We start from the raw sequence: 16,554 nt of genomic DNA, 5'->3' as shown, positions 1-16,554 counted from the left end.
TCTCAGTAAGTACATATCAGTATGTGTGTGTCCTGAATCTATATGCATGTATGTGGATGCATGTGTGTGCGAGCATTTGTGTCTAGTGTGTACATGTGTGTCTGTATGGGCCTGCGTATACTGTGCAAGGATTCACTCATATCGCATTGTACATGCGTTCACATCAGTGAGTGCTCACGTGGGTGCATATGTGACCCATGCATGTGTGCAAGCAGAGGTTATGCAGGGAGAGGGGCACCTGTAATGACGTGGGTGGTGTGCCATTCTGAGAGTGCCTGGCTTTGGGACTGGGTCCCCATGCATGTCTGGATGTTTAACAGCTGTGTCACTGCTCTGGTGACTGCATTTGATTTTGTCTTGTTTCTCTTGTTGTGTTTTTTGACATTGCCATGAGGTTGTGGGATCTCAATCCCCACGACCAGGGACTGAACGTTGAACCTGTGCCCCCTGCAATGGAAGCACAGAGTTTAACCACTGGACCGCCAGGGAAGTCCCCCAACTGCATTTTAAATGTCAGTGCATATTTTCACACTTGCCTGGTGACTTTTGCGTGGCTGTGTGTTTCTCAGATGCTGGTAGCCATTGAGATATACATTTCGGTGTTTCCACCCCTGGAGTTGTAATGTGACTCACCCCTGGCTACTGTGAGTCGCTGAGCACGCCTGCCTGGACATGTGTGGCTGAGAAGGTTGAGTGTCAGGGCTTATAAGGTCATTGGTGTGTGTGTGGGGGCCATCCCGTTTGCTGCCACGTTAGGGTTTATGACTGTCAGCTCCTCTGGCCTGGGTATCCCTTGTCCTACCTGTGACACTGGGACTAGCTGCCGGGGGTGGGGGGGGGTGCGTCATAAGAGGTCTCACCCCTCCTAGCCTAGTCTGTCCACCAGAGGAGGGTGAGGCCTCCTCACCTGTCAAGGGGCTGTGGCCTCATGGAAGTCTGTGGGCCATGTCAGTGTTGTCTTAGTCCATTCAAATGGAATGCCAATGGTTGAGTGGCTTAGAAACCACAGACACTTATATTTCTGAAGTCCAAGCGCAAGGTGTTAACAGATCTGATGTCTGTGAGAACCTGTTTCATAAGAGGCTTCAACACACTTCCTGTTTCATAACCACAAGTTCAGCCTTCTGGCTGTGTCCTCATATGGTGGAAGGGGTGAGTGAGATCTCTGGGGCCCATTTTTTATAAGTCACTAATCCCATTCATGAGGGCTCTACCCTCATGACTTGATCACCTCCCCGCAGGCCCACCTCCTGATGCCATCACCTTGGGGGTTAGAGCTTCAACACAGGAATTGTAGTCTTTTTTACACTTTTATTTGTTTAGTTAGTTTTGGCTGTGCTGGGTCTCCGTTGCTTTTTGCCTGAGTAGGCTCTTCTCTAGTTGCAGCGAGCAAGGGTTGCTCTCTAGTTGTGGTGTGCGGGCTTCTCATTGCCGGGGCTTCTCTTGTTGTGGAGCACAGGCTCTAGGGCTAGTGGGGTTCAGTAGTTGGGGCTTGTGGGCTTAGCTGCTCCACAGCGTGTGGAGTTCTCCCAGAGCAGGGATCAAACCCATGTCCCCTGCATTGTCAGATGGATCCTTATCTGCTGAGCCACCAGGGAAGTCCAACACAGGGATTTTAGGGGGACGCAAGCATTCAGTCTATGTAGCTGCCAGGGCCCGTGGGGCTATGTCATCTTGTGGTACCTCTTTGTGTTTATGACCGTGCTCACCTCTAGGTCTGGGATGCCAGCCTCTGGACTGTCATGTTACACTGGGGGAGCAGCTGTGTCTGTGAGCTTTGACCTCTGTGTGTGTGCCAGACTAGTGTGTGTCACCCTGGGAGTGGCGACAAAGTAGGAAGTAGGAAGTCAAGAAACACCTGGAGTAACAGGCAAATATGGCCTTAGAGTACAGAATGAAGCAGGGCAAAGACTAATAGAGTTTTGCCAAGAGAACGCACTGGTCATAGCAAACACCCTCTTCCAACAACACAAGAGAAGACTCTACACATGGACATCACCAGATGGTCAGCACCATAATCAGATTGATTATATTCTTTGCAGCCAAAGATGGAGAAGCTCTATACAGTCAACAAAAACAAGACCGGGAGCTGACTGTGGCTCAGATCATAAACTCCTTATTGCCAAATTCAGACATAAATTGAAAAAAGTAGGGAAAACCACTAGACCATTCAGGTATGACCTAAATCAAATCCCTTACGATTGTACAGTGGAAGTGAGAAATAGATTTAAGGGACTAGATCTGATAGAGTGCCTGAAGAACTATGAATGGAGGTTCTTGACATTGTATAGGAGACAGGGATCAAGGCCATCCCCAAGAAAAAGAAATGCAAAAAAGCAAAATGGCTGTCTGAGGAGGCCTTACAAATAGCTGTGAAAAGAAGAGAAGCGAAAAGCAAAGGAGAAAAGAAAAGATATACCCATTTGAATGCAGAGTTCCAAAGAATAGCAAGGAGAGATAAGAAAGCCTTCCTCAGTGATCAGTGCAAAGAAATAGAGGAAAACAATAGAATTGGAAAGACGAGAGTTCTCTTCAAGAAAATTAGAGATACCAAGGGAACATTTCATGCAAAGATGGGCTCAATAAAGGAGAGAAATGGTATGGACCTAACAGAAGCAGAACATATTAAGAAGAGGTGGCAAGAATACACAGAAGAACTATGCAAAAAAAGATCTTCATGACCCAGATAATCACGATGGTGTGATCACTCACCTAGAGCCAGACATCCTGGAATGCGAAGTCAAGTGGGCCTTAGGAAGCATCACTAAGAACAAAGGAGGTGATGGAATTCCAGTTGAGCTATTTCAAATCCTAAAAGATGATGCTATGAAAGTGCTGGCTGCACTCAATATGCCAGCAAATTTGGAAAACTCAGCAATGGCCACAGGACTGGAAAAGGTGAGTTTTCATTCCAATCCCAAAGAAAGGCAATGCCAAAGAATGCTCAAACTACCGCACAATTGCACTCATCTCACACACTAGTAATGCTCAAAATTCTCCAAGTGAGGCTTCAACAGTACGTGAACCATGAACTTCCAGATGTTCAAGCTGGATTTAGAAAAGGCAGAGGAACCAGAGATCAAATTGCCAACATCCGTTGGACCATCGAAAAAGCAAGAGAGTTCCAGAAAAACCTCTATTTCTCCTTTATTGACTATGCCAAAGCCTTTGACTGTGTGTATCACCACAAACTGGAAAATTCTGAAAGAGATGGGAATACCAGACCACCTGACCTGCCTCTTGAGAAATCTGTATGCAGGTCAGGAAGCAACAGTTAGAACTGGACATGGAACAACAGACTGGTTCCAAATAGGGAAAGGAGTATATCAAGGCTGTATCTTGTCACCCTGCTTATTTAACTTATATGCAGAGTACATCATGAGAAACGCCAGGCTGGATGAACACAAGCTGGAATCAAGATTGCTGGGAGAAATGTCAATAACCTCAGATATGCAGATGACACCACCCTTATGGCAGAAAGCAAAGAAGAACTAAAGAGCCTCTTGATGAAAGAGGAGAGTGAAAAAGTTGGCTTAAAGCTCAACATTCAGAAAACTAAGATCACAGCATCTGGTCCCATCACTTCATGGCAAATAGATGGGGAAACAGTGGAAACAGTGACAGACTTTATTTTTGGGGGCTCCCAAATCACTGCAGATGGTGACTGCAGCCATGAAATTAAAAGTCGCTTACTCCTTGGAAGGAAAGTTATGACCAACCCAGACAGCATATTAAAAAGCAGAGACATTACTTTGTCAACAAAGGTCCATCTAGTCAAAGCTATGGTTTTTCCAGTAGTCATGTATGGATGTGAGAGTTGGACCATAAAGAAAGCTGAGTGCCGCAGAATTGATGCTTTTGAACTATGGTGTTGGAGAAGACTCTTGAGAGTCCCTTGGACTGCAAGGAGAGCCAACCAGTCCATCCTAAAGGAAATCAGTCCTGAATATTCATTGGAATATTGCTAAATATTCATTGGACTGATGCTGAAGCTGAAACTCCAATACTTTGGCCACCTGATGCAAAGAACTGACTCATTTGAAAAGGCCCTGATGCTGGGAAAGATTGAAGGCAGGAGAAGGAGACAACGGAGGATGAGATGGTTGGATGGCATCACCGACGCAATGGACGTGAGTTTGGGTAAACTCTGGGAGTTGGTGATGGACAGGGAGGCCTGGTGTGCTGCAGTTCATGGGGTCGCAAAGAGTTGGACATGACTGAGCAACTGAACAACTGAACTGGAAGTGGCGGGGTCTGTGGCTGGGCGTGTGTCCATCTGCCATCTGACAGCTGTTTCCTCTGCGTGTGTGTGTGTGTTGTGTGTGTGTGTGTGTGTGTGTGTGGCCTTGTTTGCCATGGTGTCTGACAATTATCATGCATGAGTGTGTGCCTGTTCCGTGTCTGTGTGTGAGTTTTCATGCGTGGGACAGTGTGACATTTCATGTGTGTGTTCAGACACAGTGTCTGACATTTCTCCCAGCTGGGAGTGTGCCCTGCTGGGCAGGTTTTATGTGTCTTTGTTGCCAGGCGTGGGTCCAGCAGTGCCCCCAGTTGCCCTAATGGTCCCCCGCTCCCTACCCGCCATCTCCCTAGGGAGCCATTCGTGCTGGCCAAGCTGAAGCCCGAGGCTGGCCTCTACCTTATCCACTGGAGTACCAGCCACCTCCACCGCCTCATCCTCACAGTGGCCCAGCGCGACCAGGTGGGCGTGGGGCGGGGGGTCCTGGGCCGGGGCTGGGCGCGCTCCCTGCCTGGACCCCTGCTCACCGCCCCCACCCCTGCTGCTGCCAGCTCCAGGCTCCAGGTACCAAGGGCTTGCGCCTACGGAAGTTCCCCATCGAGCTACGGGCCGGGACAGTCATGCTGGAGGGCTGGAACCGGTCTTTCACCAGCGTGCGGGACCTGCGGGCCGCCCTGCAGGACTGCTTGTTGCGGGCTGGTGATGACTGCTTTTCCCTGCGTCGCTGCTGCCTGCCCCGGCCGGGAGGTATGGAGATGGGGGTGCCTCGAGGGAACTGGGGTGGGGGGAGGCCTCTCCCATCTGTGACAGCTCTCAGGGGCTACTCCCACCCCCAGAGATCTCCAACCTCATGGTCACGCGGGGGCCTCAGGCCAGCACCAGACCGCTTAACCTCAGTCATCTCAGCTTCTACCGGATCCGCCAGGAAGACATCACCCAGGTGCGTGGCAGGGGTGGGGAGGAGGGGGGGAGCTGGATGGGGGGCAGTGAGACTGGGATGGGGGATGGGGGTGGGATGGGGGGAGGTGTCGGGCACCAGAGAGGCAGCCTTAAGCCGTTGTCATGGAGATCTTCCCCTCCACGTTCCCCCAGCTATCCCACTTGGGCCAGGGCACAAGGACCAATGTGTATGAGGGCCTCTTGCGAGTGGGGGGCGGAGGCCCCGAGGAGGACAAGGCGGATGGTGAGGAGCCCCCCATGCCCGCTGGGGACCGTGGGCAGGAGCTGCGTGTGGTACTCAAGGTGCTAGACCCCAGTCACCACGACATCGCCCTGGTGAGTGAGCGCAGCCAGGGGGTAGGGGGCAGGATGAAGGGGTCTGTGGCCCCCTAACCTGCTCCATCCCCTCAGGCCTTCTACGAGACAGCCAGCCTCATGAGCCAGGTCTCCCATGTGCACCTGGTCTTCGTGCACGGCGTCTTCGTACACGGTTCCGAGAGTGAGTGGCCCTGTCCTGCCCCCACACACACACCCAACATCCCCCCTCCGTTGACAGCCGGGCCCCACTTATACTCTTGACCTTCATCCTTATCCTTGACTGTACACTGACCCCTTGAGCTACACTCCGAGCCCTGACCACACCCCAGTCTGTGCCTGTTCGACTCTCACCTGCACCCTGAACCCTGTCTACACTTCGACCCTTACCTGCACCCTGATCCCTGGCTACACCCCAACCCTCCACCTCCCCTCTGACTCCAGACTGCATCCCAAACTCCCTTTGCCACCAGCCACCTCAACAGCCCCACGCTGTGTACCTTCTGACCCCTTCTATGCTGTGGCACCATGTAGACCCCAGCCTTGCCCCCCTGTCTTCCCAGACCTCAGCCCCTGTTCCTCCCCCAACCTCCTCTGCATGTACTTCATTGTATAGGGTGGCCACGGGCAGCCCCCAGACCCAAAGGTCCATCTCTCCTGCTTTCTCCCTAATACTGGCCCGCGTGCTGACCCCACACCCCTTCCAATGCATAGGCACCCCAGCCCTGGGTGATCCAAGTGTCACTCAGGCTCCAACCTCCAGCTCCTCTCCCTCCAATCATCCGCACCTCCCCCCGGCACCTCCTGACCTCCATCACTTACTCTCAGCCTCCTGTCTGCTGCAGCCCTACCCTGGACCCTAGTGCCACCTTGTACCTTGGCCTCACCCTGCGGTCCAGCCCACGTTTCTCTTCTCCCCAAAGCCACTCCCAAGTCTCCCCTGGCGCCCTGCCCCAGGGGAGCCTCAGCCCCTGGGTCCTGCCCCTGGCACTCTGAAAGGTGTGCGGGTGTGCAGCACCTAAAGTGACCGGGCCTTTGCAGACATCATGGTGACCGAGTATGTGGAGCACGGGCCCCTGGACGTGTGGCTGCGGCGGGAGAGGGGCCGCGTGCCCCTGGCCTGGAAGTTGGCAGTGGCCCAGCAGCTGGCCAGCGCCCTCAGCTACCTGGTGCGTGGCCTGCAGGCCGGGCCTGGGTGGGTGGTGAGGGCCAGGGCAGCCCCCACATTCAGGGGAGCATGCTTGCTAAGTCACTTCAGTCGTGTCTGACTCTTTGCAACCCTGTGGACTGTAGCCTGCCAGGCTCCTCCATCCATGAGATTTTCTAGGCAAGAATACTGGAGTGGGTTGCCATGCCCTCCTCCAGGGGATCTTCCCGACCCAGGGATTGAACCCACATCCCTAATGTCTCTTGTATTGAAAGGTGGGTTCTTTACCACTAGTGCCACCTGGGAAGCCCCCACATTGGGTATAGAGGCCTCAACACATCCCTCTACCCACTAGGTCTTTCCATGAACCTCCTCTGCTCACCCACCCCTGTGGCTCCCATGTTCCCCTGATTCCCCAGCTTGATATCCAAGACCCTAAGGGAGTTGCTTCTGTTTGCTCTTTCTTGCCACTCATCCCCAGCCCCCCTTGGTCCAGTCACCTGTTTCCAGAACACCCTCTGTGTGCCAGGCTCTGTCCTAGGCCCTGGGGATCCAGGAGAGAGTAAAATAGGCAGAAGTCTCTGTTCTTGGGAGAAGATGGCATTTTACTTGGGAGGGATAAACAAGAAACATTGGGTTGGTCAAAAAGTCTGTTCCGGCTTTTCCATAGCATCTTACAGAAAAACCTGAATGGACTTTTTGCCCAGCCCAGTAATAATTAAATATATTACATGATGTGTCAGAAAGTAGCAAGAACTATGGGGAAAAAAAGCAGAGGTGGAGATGAGGATTTGCTGCAGTTTGGGGAAGAGGCGAAGCCTTAAATAGGTGGGTTGGGGAAGGTCTCACTAAGGGGACCTGGAGGTGATGTGGGGCAGGTATGAGGACATCTAGGGGAGGTGCATTCCAGGCAGCAGGAACAGACAATGCAGAGGACCTGGGGCAGGAGTGTACCTGACCTGGGCTGAGGATAACAGTGAGGTCCTCTGGCCTTTTGTTCCTGTCTGAGAGCCTTGGCCTCCAGTGCTGGGAAAACAAGAAGGACTCACTGGGGACCTTGGACTGCTTTGTCACTATGACAATGTACTGCCATATGCATAATAACCGCAATTGTCTTTTTCATGTGGGCCATGTGGGATGGGTAGGGGTAGGATCTACAGCCCCCAGTGACCACACCCTCTTTCCACCCCACTCCAGGAAGACAAAAGCCTGGTTCATGGCAACGTGTGTGGCCGGAACATCCTGCTGGCACGGCTGGGGCTGGCGGAGGGCACCAGCCCCTTCATCAAGCTGAGCGACCCCGGCGTGGGCCTGAGTGCCCTCTCCAGGGAGGGTGAGGACCCAGGAGGTGCTGGGCACAGGGATGGGCTGCCCCACTCCTTTTACCTTGCTGACCTCTGACCCTGGCCCCCAGAGCGGGTGGAGCGGATCCCCTGGACAGCCCCCGAATGCCTGTCTGGTGGAGCCAACAGCCTGAGCACCGCAGCCGACAAGTGGGGCTTTGGTGCCACCCTCCTGGAGATCTGCTTCAACGGTGAGGCCCCCCTGCAGGGCCGCAGTCCCTCTGAGGTATGGCTGGAGCACCCCTGGGCCCTTCCCACAAAGAGGGCTGGCACCCCCTAAGGAGTCCAGAGGGCAAGTTTCAGGGTTCAGAGCTGCCTCCCCTTTGGCCGTGCAGCCTCATCTTGCTGGGCCTCCATCAGTTTCATCTGTCAGTTGCAGTGAACTGTAGTCATGACCTCATACGGTTGTGCCTGTTCAGTTACTTCAGTCGTGTGTGACTCTGTGCAACCCTACAGACTGTAGCCCACCAGGCTCTTCTCTCCATGGGATTCTCCAGGCAAGAATACTGGAGAGGGTTGCCATGCCCTCCACCAGGGGAATCTTCCCAATCCAGGGATCGAACCTACGTCTCTTACATCTCCTGCGTTGGCAGGCTGGTTCTTTACCACTAGCGCCACGTGGGAAGCCGCATAAGGTCGTGGTCACAACAGATAGTCACATACTTTATTTATTTTTATAAAGTGATAATTTTTAATGTATTTATTTATTATTATTTTTTAATTTTGGGGTGCTCTGGGTCTTCGCTGCAATGTGCCAGCAGCTCTCTGGTTGTGGCGCTTGAGCTCTAGAGTACACAGGCTCAGTAGCTGCAGCACATAGGCTTCTCTGGTTGCGGTGCACGGGCTTAGTTGCCCAGTGGCGTGTGGCATCTTTAGTTCCCCACCCAGGGATTGAACCCGCATACCCTGCACTGGAAGGCAGATTCTTAACCACTGGACCACCAGGGACGTCTCAGGTCACATGCTTTAGTTTTAGGCAGTGTGTGCAGGCCATCAAGGAGGGAGCACAGGCTGTGGAGAGGAGGGGTTCCCAAATGATGCCCCTGACCCAGCTGAGGGGTGGGACAAGACTTCCCAGAGGAGGTTTTAATCCAAGTGCAGAAGTACCACAACGTCCCAGGCTGGGAAGGGCAGCCTAGGTGGCGGGGGCAGCCTAGGTGGTGGACACAGCCTGTGCAAAAGCTAGGAGGCCTTAGTGCATTCAGGGAGCTGAAGACCATAGGAACTTCCTGGGAGTTGGTGGGTGGGGCCAGCAGGACCTGGCCAATTAGAGGCTCTCAGTCCCAGGCAGAGGATGCTGTTTGTAGACACCAAGGTGGGCGAGGCCCGACTGCCTCCTTTCCATCTTCAGAGGCAGGTGGAAATCCAAGCAGAAAAGGCCAAAGTTAAGATGCTCCAGCACAGCACAGTCGGCTGGACTTGGGTTCCAGTCCAGACTCTGCAGTGATGGCCAGCTCTGCATCGCTTTGCGGAGGCTCAGTGGCCTCATCTGTAAAATGGGAATGACAAGAACAAGGAGCTGACTGGTCCACCCTGTCCCTCTGAGGACTTGACTCTGCCTCCTGCGGGACCAGGACTGAGGGCGTACACTGACTCCTAGTCTCCTCCCCACCAGAAAGAGCGCTTCTACCAAAAGCAGCACAAACTGCCCGAGCCCTCGTGCCCAGAGCTCGCCACACTCACCAGCCAGTGCCTGACCTACGAGCCAGCACAGCGACCTTCCTTCCGCACCATCCTACGTGACTTCACTCAGCTACAGCCCCAGAGTGAGCACCGCGCCAGGGCAGGGACCCTGGAGAAGGGAGGGAAGGGCTGGGATCCCTGCTGACACAGGCATGGTGCCCCCAAGATTTTTAAAAAAAATTTTTTGGCTGTGGTGGGTTTTCATTGCTGCGTGTGCGGGCTTTCTCTAGTTGTGGTGAACAGGGGCTATTCTCTAGATGTGGTGCTTGGACTTCTCATTGCAGTGGCTTCACTTGTTGCGGAACACTGATTCTAGGTGCACGGGTATCAGTAGTTGCAGTGTGTGGGCTCAGTAGTTGTGGCACATGGGGCTTAACTGCCCCTCAGCACATGAGATCTTCCTGGACCAGGGATCAAGCCAGTGTCACTTACATTGCAAGGCAGATTCTTAACCTCTGGACCACTAGCGAAGCCCCCCCCCTCCCGCCCCCAGCTCTCAGTGTTTTGCTTGGGGAGAGCCACAGCTTTGGATGAATTAGACCCTGGCAAATGTTTTGGTTGTTAATAAAAAGTTTGTGCCCTTAACCCAATCTCAAAACATCCCAGGTGTCGGTTTTGGTGCAGTCAACTATGCATTTTAGACAAATGGAATTTTTCAGCCCTTGCAAAGAAAGTTTCCTTGTCTGGAGGATCAGAGCTGGGTGGGTAGCAGTCATCGGCTTTCTGTGCCCCCAAGTGTGGGCTCTTTGGGGGAGAGGGCGGTCGTCTGGACTCACCCACTGTGATTCTTCCAGATCTCGCTGATGTCTTGTCTGTGAGCCCGGATTCACTGGCTTCAGATCCCACGGTTTTCCACAAGCGATATTTGAAAAAGATCCGGGATCTGGGTGAGGTGAGGGCGGGGCCTTGAGGGCTGGGGGCGGGGCCTGGATGCCCAGGGTGGGACCTGGAAGACGGGGGCAGGGCCTAGGCTGTAAGAAAGCTCTGGCCTTAGAGACCCTTGGCTTCAAGGGAGGCCCTGGGGAATTGAAAGGGAGGCCTCGGCTCCCAGGGGTCCCTATCAACAAGGAGCAGGCGGGGCCTAGGATTTTCCAAACAGACCTGCCTGGAAAGTGGGCTTGGGGAGCTGGGGTGGGGCTGACCGTCCTGCACACTCCGGCCAGGGTCACTTCGGAAAGGTCAGCCTGTATTGCTACGACCCGACCAACGACGGCACTGGTGAGATGGTAGCCGTGAAGGCCCTCAAGGCAGGCTGCGGTCCCCAGCTCCGGACGGGCTGGAGGCGAGAAATCGACATCCTACGCACGCTCTACCACAAGCACATCGTCAAGTACAAGGGCTGCTGCGAGGACCAAGGTGGGCGGGGCCTAGAAAGGTAACGAGGCGGGACTAGTGCTTGGGTGGGGCTTTGTGGGCGGGGCCAACATGACCTGGTCGTGCCCTCCGCCTCTCAGTCCTAGGCAGAGAATGCAGTTTGTGGACACCAAGGTGTGTGAGGCCGGGCTGCCTCCTTTCCATTCTGAGATACTTTTCTGAAGTCAGGATGGGTGGGAACCATGTCAGCTCCCTTGCCAGGGGACGGGTCGAGATTTGATGGTTCCCCCTGAGGACAGGTCCTAGTGTGGACGGGTCTTGGCTCTCCTTCCCGACCTTGGGATTAGGGGGTGCAGGGTGGACAGCCCGCGGTCCTAGCCTCCACCGCCCTTATGGGCTGCCCCTCTCGCCCCTCTCAGGCGAAAAGTCGGTACAGCTGGTCATGGAATACATGCCACTGGGCAGCCTCCGAGACTACTTGCCCCGGCACAATGTCGGGCTGGCCCAGCTGCTGCTCTTTTCCCTGCAGATCTCCGAGGTGGGCCGGCCCGCCCCTACTCCCGGAACCTACCCCCTCTTTGGCCTGGCCTGAGCTTCCGATCCCCTCTGCTGGCCTCGACCCGCCATCCCTGGGCGGGCTCTCTTCCATCCTTGTCTATTCAGCCGATCATCCATCATCGGGCCACACCCTCGCCGGCCCATACCCCCAACCCATCTATTTCCCACCGCTGACATCCCGCCCAGCGCCTGGCTCCTCCTAATTCTCTCGCCCCCTGCCCGGGAGCGCCCGCTTGCGCTTGCGGCCCCTTCTCTGCTGTTCGGCTCTGCTCCCGCCCCGTCTGCCATCCTGCCCGCTTCTCATGCCCTGTTCTGGTCACGCGTCCTCAGGCCAGGCCCTGCCCGCACTGATCCAGACTCGCCCCACCCCCAGGGTATGGCCTACCTGCACACACAGCACTACGTGCACCGAGACCTGGCCGCGCGCAACGTGCTGCTGGACAACAACAGGCTGGTCAAGATCGGGGACTTCGGCCTCACCAAGGCCGTGCCCGAAGGCCACGAGTATTACTGCGTGCGCGAGGATGGGGACAGTCCTGTGTTCTGGTAACCAACCAGGCGGGACCCAGCGGGAGGGATGGGTGGGCGGTGCCGCGGTCACCCGGAGCAGACAGGGTGGAGCAGATGTATGCTGGGGTCCCAGACAACAGGGCCTGGGTTCAGTGACCCTGCCCCTCCACTCTTAAGGGTGGGGTCCTAACTGGGGCCACAGGGCTCCTAAGCCTCAGATAAGGACTCCAATCTGGCCTGGCCCATGGCTTAAGTGCCTTTTCTCCCCAGGTATGCCCCGGAGTGCCTGAAGGAGTGTAAGTTCTACTATGCATCAGACGTCTGGTCCTTTGGGGTCATCATGTATGAGCTGCTGACCTACTGTGACTCCAGCCAGAGCCCCCCCTCGGTGAGAGCCAAGCCCGCGCACTAACCCCATAGTTGTGCCTCACAGTCCTATTCTGTAAAGTTGGCTACTTACACTGCAGAAGGCTTTGATTGTGAGAGAAACGCACTCAAATAGGAACAGCTAATTCTGCCATTTGCGAACCCCAGGGGGACAGTGGGAACATGGCTTGATGTAGATCTTCAGATGTCATCAGGAGCCCAGTTTTCTCCGTCTCTTGACTCTGCTGTTCTCTGTGGTAGCTTTTTTTTTTTCGCTGTACCACACAGCATGAGGGATCTTGGTTCCCTGACAGGGATTGAACCTGTGCCTCATGCAGTGGGACATGGAGTCTTAACCACTGTTAGCATTTCTCAAGGGCTTTCCAGGTAGCTCAGCTGGTAAAGAATCTGCCTGCAATGCAGGAGACCCCAGTTCCATTCCTGGAAATAAGCTACCACTCCAGTATTCATGGGCTTCCCTGGTGGCTCAGACAGTAAAGAATCTGCCTGCAATGCAGCAGACCTGGGTTTGATCCCTCGGTTGGGAAGATCCCCTGGAGGAGAGCTTAGCAACCCGCTCCAGTATTCTTACCTGGAGAATTCCATGGACAGAGGAGTCTGGCAGGCTACAGCCTATGGGGTCGCAAAGAGTCGGAAACGACTGGGCGACTAAACACAGCACAGCATTTTTCAAGTGGGCGTTCCCTTTAAAAAAAAAAGCAAAGCAAGCCCACCCCCTGCTTTGGCTACAGTGGACCTAGCTGAGAGGAGGAGAATCTTTCTCTTTCCAGCATGATTCAGGACTCTGACTGGTCCAGCTTGGTTCACTGTGCCCTCAAGGAAGCCAATCACTGTGTAGTTCTGGACCAAGAGGAGGAGCCTGGAGTATGCTAGGGCTTTATGCCCAAAGCCAATCAGAGTGCATATATAGGAGAAGAGAAAATAAGATTCTCAACAGGCAAAAACAACTAGCTGGGAGGCTTAATAATAACACGAAACATCTAATCCAGACTTACACTATGAATATTAGTTTATCTAGGGACTTCCCTGGTGGCCCAATGGTTAAGACTCCTTGCTTCCAATGCAGGGGGTGCAGGTTCAATCCCTGGTGGGGGAACTAAGATCCAAGATGCTACATGGTGTGGCCAGAAAAGAAAAAAAAAAGTTTTATCCAACTTCACAATAACCCCAGGTGGTAGATTTTATCACCCATTTTACAGATGAGAGAACCAAGGCCCAGAGAGGTGAAGTCATAAGTCTGAAGTTATACAGCAGAGAAATGGTTGTTCAGTTGCCAAGTCATGTCTGACTTCTTGCAACACCATGAACTGAAGCACACCAAGCTTCCCTGTCCCTCACCATCTCCTGAGGTTTGCCCAAGTCCATGTCCACTGAATCAGTGATGCCATCCAACCATCTCATCCTCTATAGGCCCCTGAGGGTCCCTTAGAACCCCTGCCATCCAGCTCCAGGCTCCTGACCTCTATTGAGGCAGCTCTACCTCTTAAAAAACAGCTTCTCTTGTTTCTTCTGCAGAAATTCATTGAGCTCATAGGCCTCACTCAGGGGCAGATGACGGTGCTGAGGCTCACGGAGCTGCTGGAACGAGGGGAGAGGCTGCCACAACCAGAGAGATGCCCCTCTGAGGTGAGATCCTCCCTTTCCCCCCTCCCCCACTATCGGAGCAGGGAGAAAGTGGAGTTCACACCCTGGTGAAGCCAGCCTCACTGACTCCCTGGGCCTTTCCGCTGTCCCGAGACCCCACCCCAGTGAACTGACTTTCCTAGACTTCCTCCGTTTGGACTGCTATAACAAACTTTTTCCTTTCCCCAGATCTATTGCCTCATGAAGGACTGCTGGAAGGCAGAGGCCTCATTCCGCCCGACCTTCCAGAGCCTCATACCCATCCTCAGATCATACCACGAGAAATACCAAGGCCAGGCACCCTCAGTGTTCAGTGTCTGCTGAAGCCCACCAGCAGCTCTGTTTGAGGGGATTGGAGCAGACAGTACCTACTGAGAGCAACTCCTGGTCCTTAACCTAAGAGGAGCTCAAGATGGGAGGCCAGCCTCACCGACTCCCTGTGCCTTACTACTATCTGAAGACCCCACCCCAGTGAACTGACTTTCCTAGACCTACTCCATTTGGACTGCTATAACAAAATACTGCAGACCGAGTGGTTTATAAACAACAGAAATTTATTTCTCATGGTTCTGGAGGCTAGGAAGTCCAAGATCAAGGTACCAACATGGTTGAATTTTGGTAAAAGCCCTCTTCCTAGTTCATAGCCTATGCCTTCTCACTGTGTCCTCACAAGGTGGAAGGGGGCAAGGCATCTTTCTGGAGCCTCTTTTATAAGAGCACTAATCACATTCATGAAGCCATCACCCTCATGGCCTATGCACCTCCATAATACCATCACTTTGTGTGTGTGTGTGTGTGTGTGTGCATGTCCAACTCTCTGCAGTCCTATAGACTGTAGCCCACAAGGCTTTTCTGTCAATGGAATTTTCCAGGCAAGAATACTGAGTGGGTTGCTATTTCCTACGCCAGGGTATCTTCCTGACCTAGGAATCGAACCTGCATCTCCTGTGTCTCCTGCATTGGCAAGTAGATTCTTTACCACTGAGCCACCTGGGAAGCCCCATTTTTGGAATTTAGGATTTCCACATAGGAATTTTAAAGGGACACAAACATTCAAATCATGGACCCTTCCAAAGTCATGAGCTTGACACAGACTCCTCAGGGACCCAGGACAAGCAAGGAGCTAACCAGGCCCTTGAATTTGATTTTTTTTTTGGCCGTGCCACTCAAAGCATGTGGGACTTTAGTTCCCCAACCAGGGATCAAACCCACGCCTCCTGCAATGGAAGTGTGGAGTCTTAACCACTGGACCACCATGGAAGTCCCGAATCTGATCTTTCTGCCTTCCCCTAGCTCCTGCCCATTGAGCCCACTATCTCCCCTAACAGGGTATAAACTGGTATTTCCTCTGCTAGAGGCGTGGTCCCTGGGCCCTTTTTCATCAAGGATCTGCTCCCCTGAGGACTGCAGCTAGGGCCAGACACTCACAGACAAAGAAGCAGGATTCAAATCTTCAGCCTTTGCTCACCTCTAAATAACCAGCCAGCAATTAGACCAGTGCCTAGAACACAGAAGGCCCTCAAGATATATGTTAAATATATCAACGAAGGACTGGGGGACCACATGCCATGTAGATAAGATTGCCAGTTTCACCCTTTTCTCACTGTGCGACCTCAGGCACATGGCTTCCCCTTTTTGAGCCTGAGCTCTCAACTATGAACTTGGGATATTCCTACTTGCTGCCTCGTTGTTGTTCAGTTCGACCCCTTGCAACCCCATGGACTGCAGCATGCCAGGCTTCCCTGTCCTTTACCATATCCTGGAGTTTGCTCAAACTCATGTCCATTGAGTCGGTGATGCCATCCAACCATCTCATCCTCTGTCACCCCCTTCTCCTCCTGCCTTTAATCTTTCCCAACATCAGGGTCTTTTCCAGTGAGTCAGTTCTTCGAATCAGGTGGCCAAAGTATTGGAGCTTCAGCATCAGTCCTTCTGGTGAATATTCAGGGTTGATTTCCTTTAAGGAGCATGATGTCCATGTGAGAGCTGTACCATAAAGAAGGTTGAGTTCCGAAGAACTGATGCCTTCAAATTGTGCTAGAGAAGACTCTTGAGAGTCCCTTGGACAGCATGGAGATCATGCTGCCTTGTAGGACTAATGTAAAGAGCTAGTAAGGTCATCAAATACTTAGCAGAGAGATATGCAAACAAATGCTTAATAAACATTTGATATTATTAATCTGGTGTTTGCCAACATGTTTCTACTTAATGGGTGTTCTTGAGATGGGTCAGCTACATGGTGGAGTGAAAGTCTCTCAGTCTGTCCGACTCTTTGCGACCCCATGGACTATACAGTCCATAGAATTCTCCAGGCCAGAATACTGGAGTGAGTAGCCTTTCCCTTCTCCAGGGGATCTTCCCAACCCAGGGATTGAACCCAGGTCTCCCACACTGCAGGTGGATTCTTTACCAACTGAGCCACCGGGAAAGCCCAAGAATACTGGAGTGAGTAGCCAGTCGCTTCTCCAGCTGATCTTCCCAACCCAGGAATCGAA

The 16,554-nt window shown here is 53.3% G+C and overlaps 1 protein-coding gene across 7 annotated transcripts in view; it reads left to right on the top strand.

The window, feature by feature from the left end:
- Window positions 1-16,238, top strand: part of TYK2 (tyrosine kinase 2) — a 28,464-nt gene extending 12,226 nt beyond the window's left edge. For 3 of the 7 annotated variants that reach the window (XM_081498200.1, XM_081498198.1, XM_081498197.1), the window contains exons 11-26: window positions 4,594-4,702; window positions 4,792-4,987; window positions 5,077-5,180; window positions 5,333-5,515; window positions 5,591-5,678; window positions 6,536-6,663; window positions 7,839-7,974; window positions 8,056-8,210; window positions 9,600-9,750; window positions 10,462-10,559; window positions 10,831-11,023; window positions 11,401-11,519; window positions 11,913-12,085; window positions 12,320-12,437; window positions 13,952-14,062; window positions 14,249-16,238. In XM_081498200.1, the coding sequence (XP_081354326.1) occupies window positions 4,594-4,702; window positions 4,792-4,987; window positions 5,077-5,180; window positions 5,333-5,515; window positions 5,591-5,678; window positions 6,536-6,663; window positions 7,839-7,974; window positions 8,056-8,210; window positions 9,600-9,750; window positions 10,462-10,559; window positions 10,831-11,023; window positions 11,401-11,519; window positions 11,913-12,085; window positions 12,320-12,437; window positions 13,952-14,062; window positions 14,249-14,383 (2,197 nt within the window). In that variant the 3' untranslated portion in view covers window positions 14,384-16,238. The remainder of the gene's footprint in view (window positions 1-4,593; window positions 4,703-4,791; window positions 4,988-5,076; window positions 5,181-5,332; window positions 5,516-5,590; window positions 5,679-6,535; window positions 6,664-7,838; window positions 7,975-8,055; window positions 8,211-9,599; window positions 9,751-10,461; window positions 10,560-10,830; window positions 11,024-11,400; window positions 11,520-11,912; window positions 12,086-12,319; window positions 12,438-13,951; window positions 14,063-14,248) is intronic. The other 4 variants (XM_081498201.1, XM_081498199.1, XM_081498203.1 and 1 more) reach the window with 3 other exon arrangements.
- Window positions 16,239-16,554: the final 316 nt, after the last annotated feature.

The sequence above is a fragment of the Giraffa tippelskirchi genome, chromosome 6, assembly GCF_054371585.1.
Source record: "Giraffa tippelskirchi isolate mGirTip1 chromosome 6, T2T-mGirTip1v1.2.pri, whole genome shotgun sequence".
In the NCBI taxonomy this organism is placed as follows: domain Eukaryota; kingdom Metazoa; phylum Chordata; class Mammalia; order Artiodactyla; family Giraffidae; genus Giraffa; species Giraffa tippelskirchi.
This window is presented reverse-complemented; position numbering and strand designations above follow the sequence as displayed.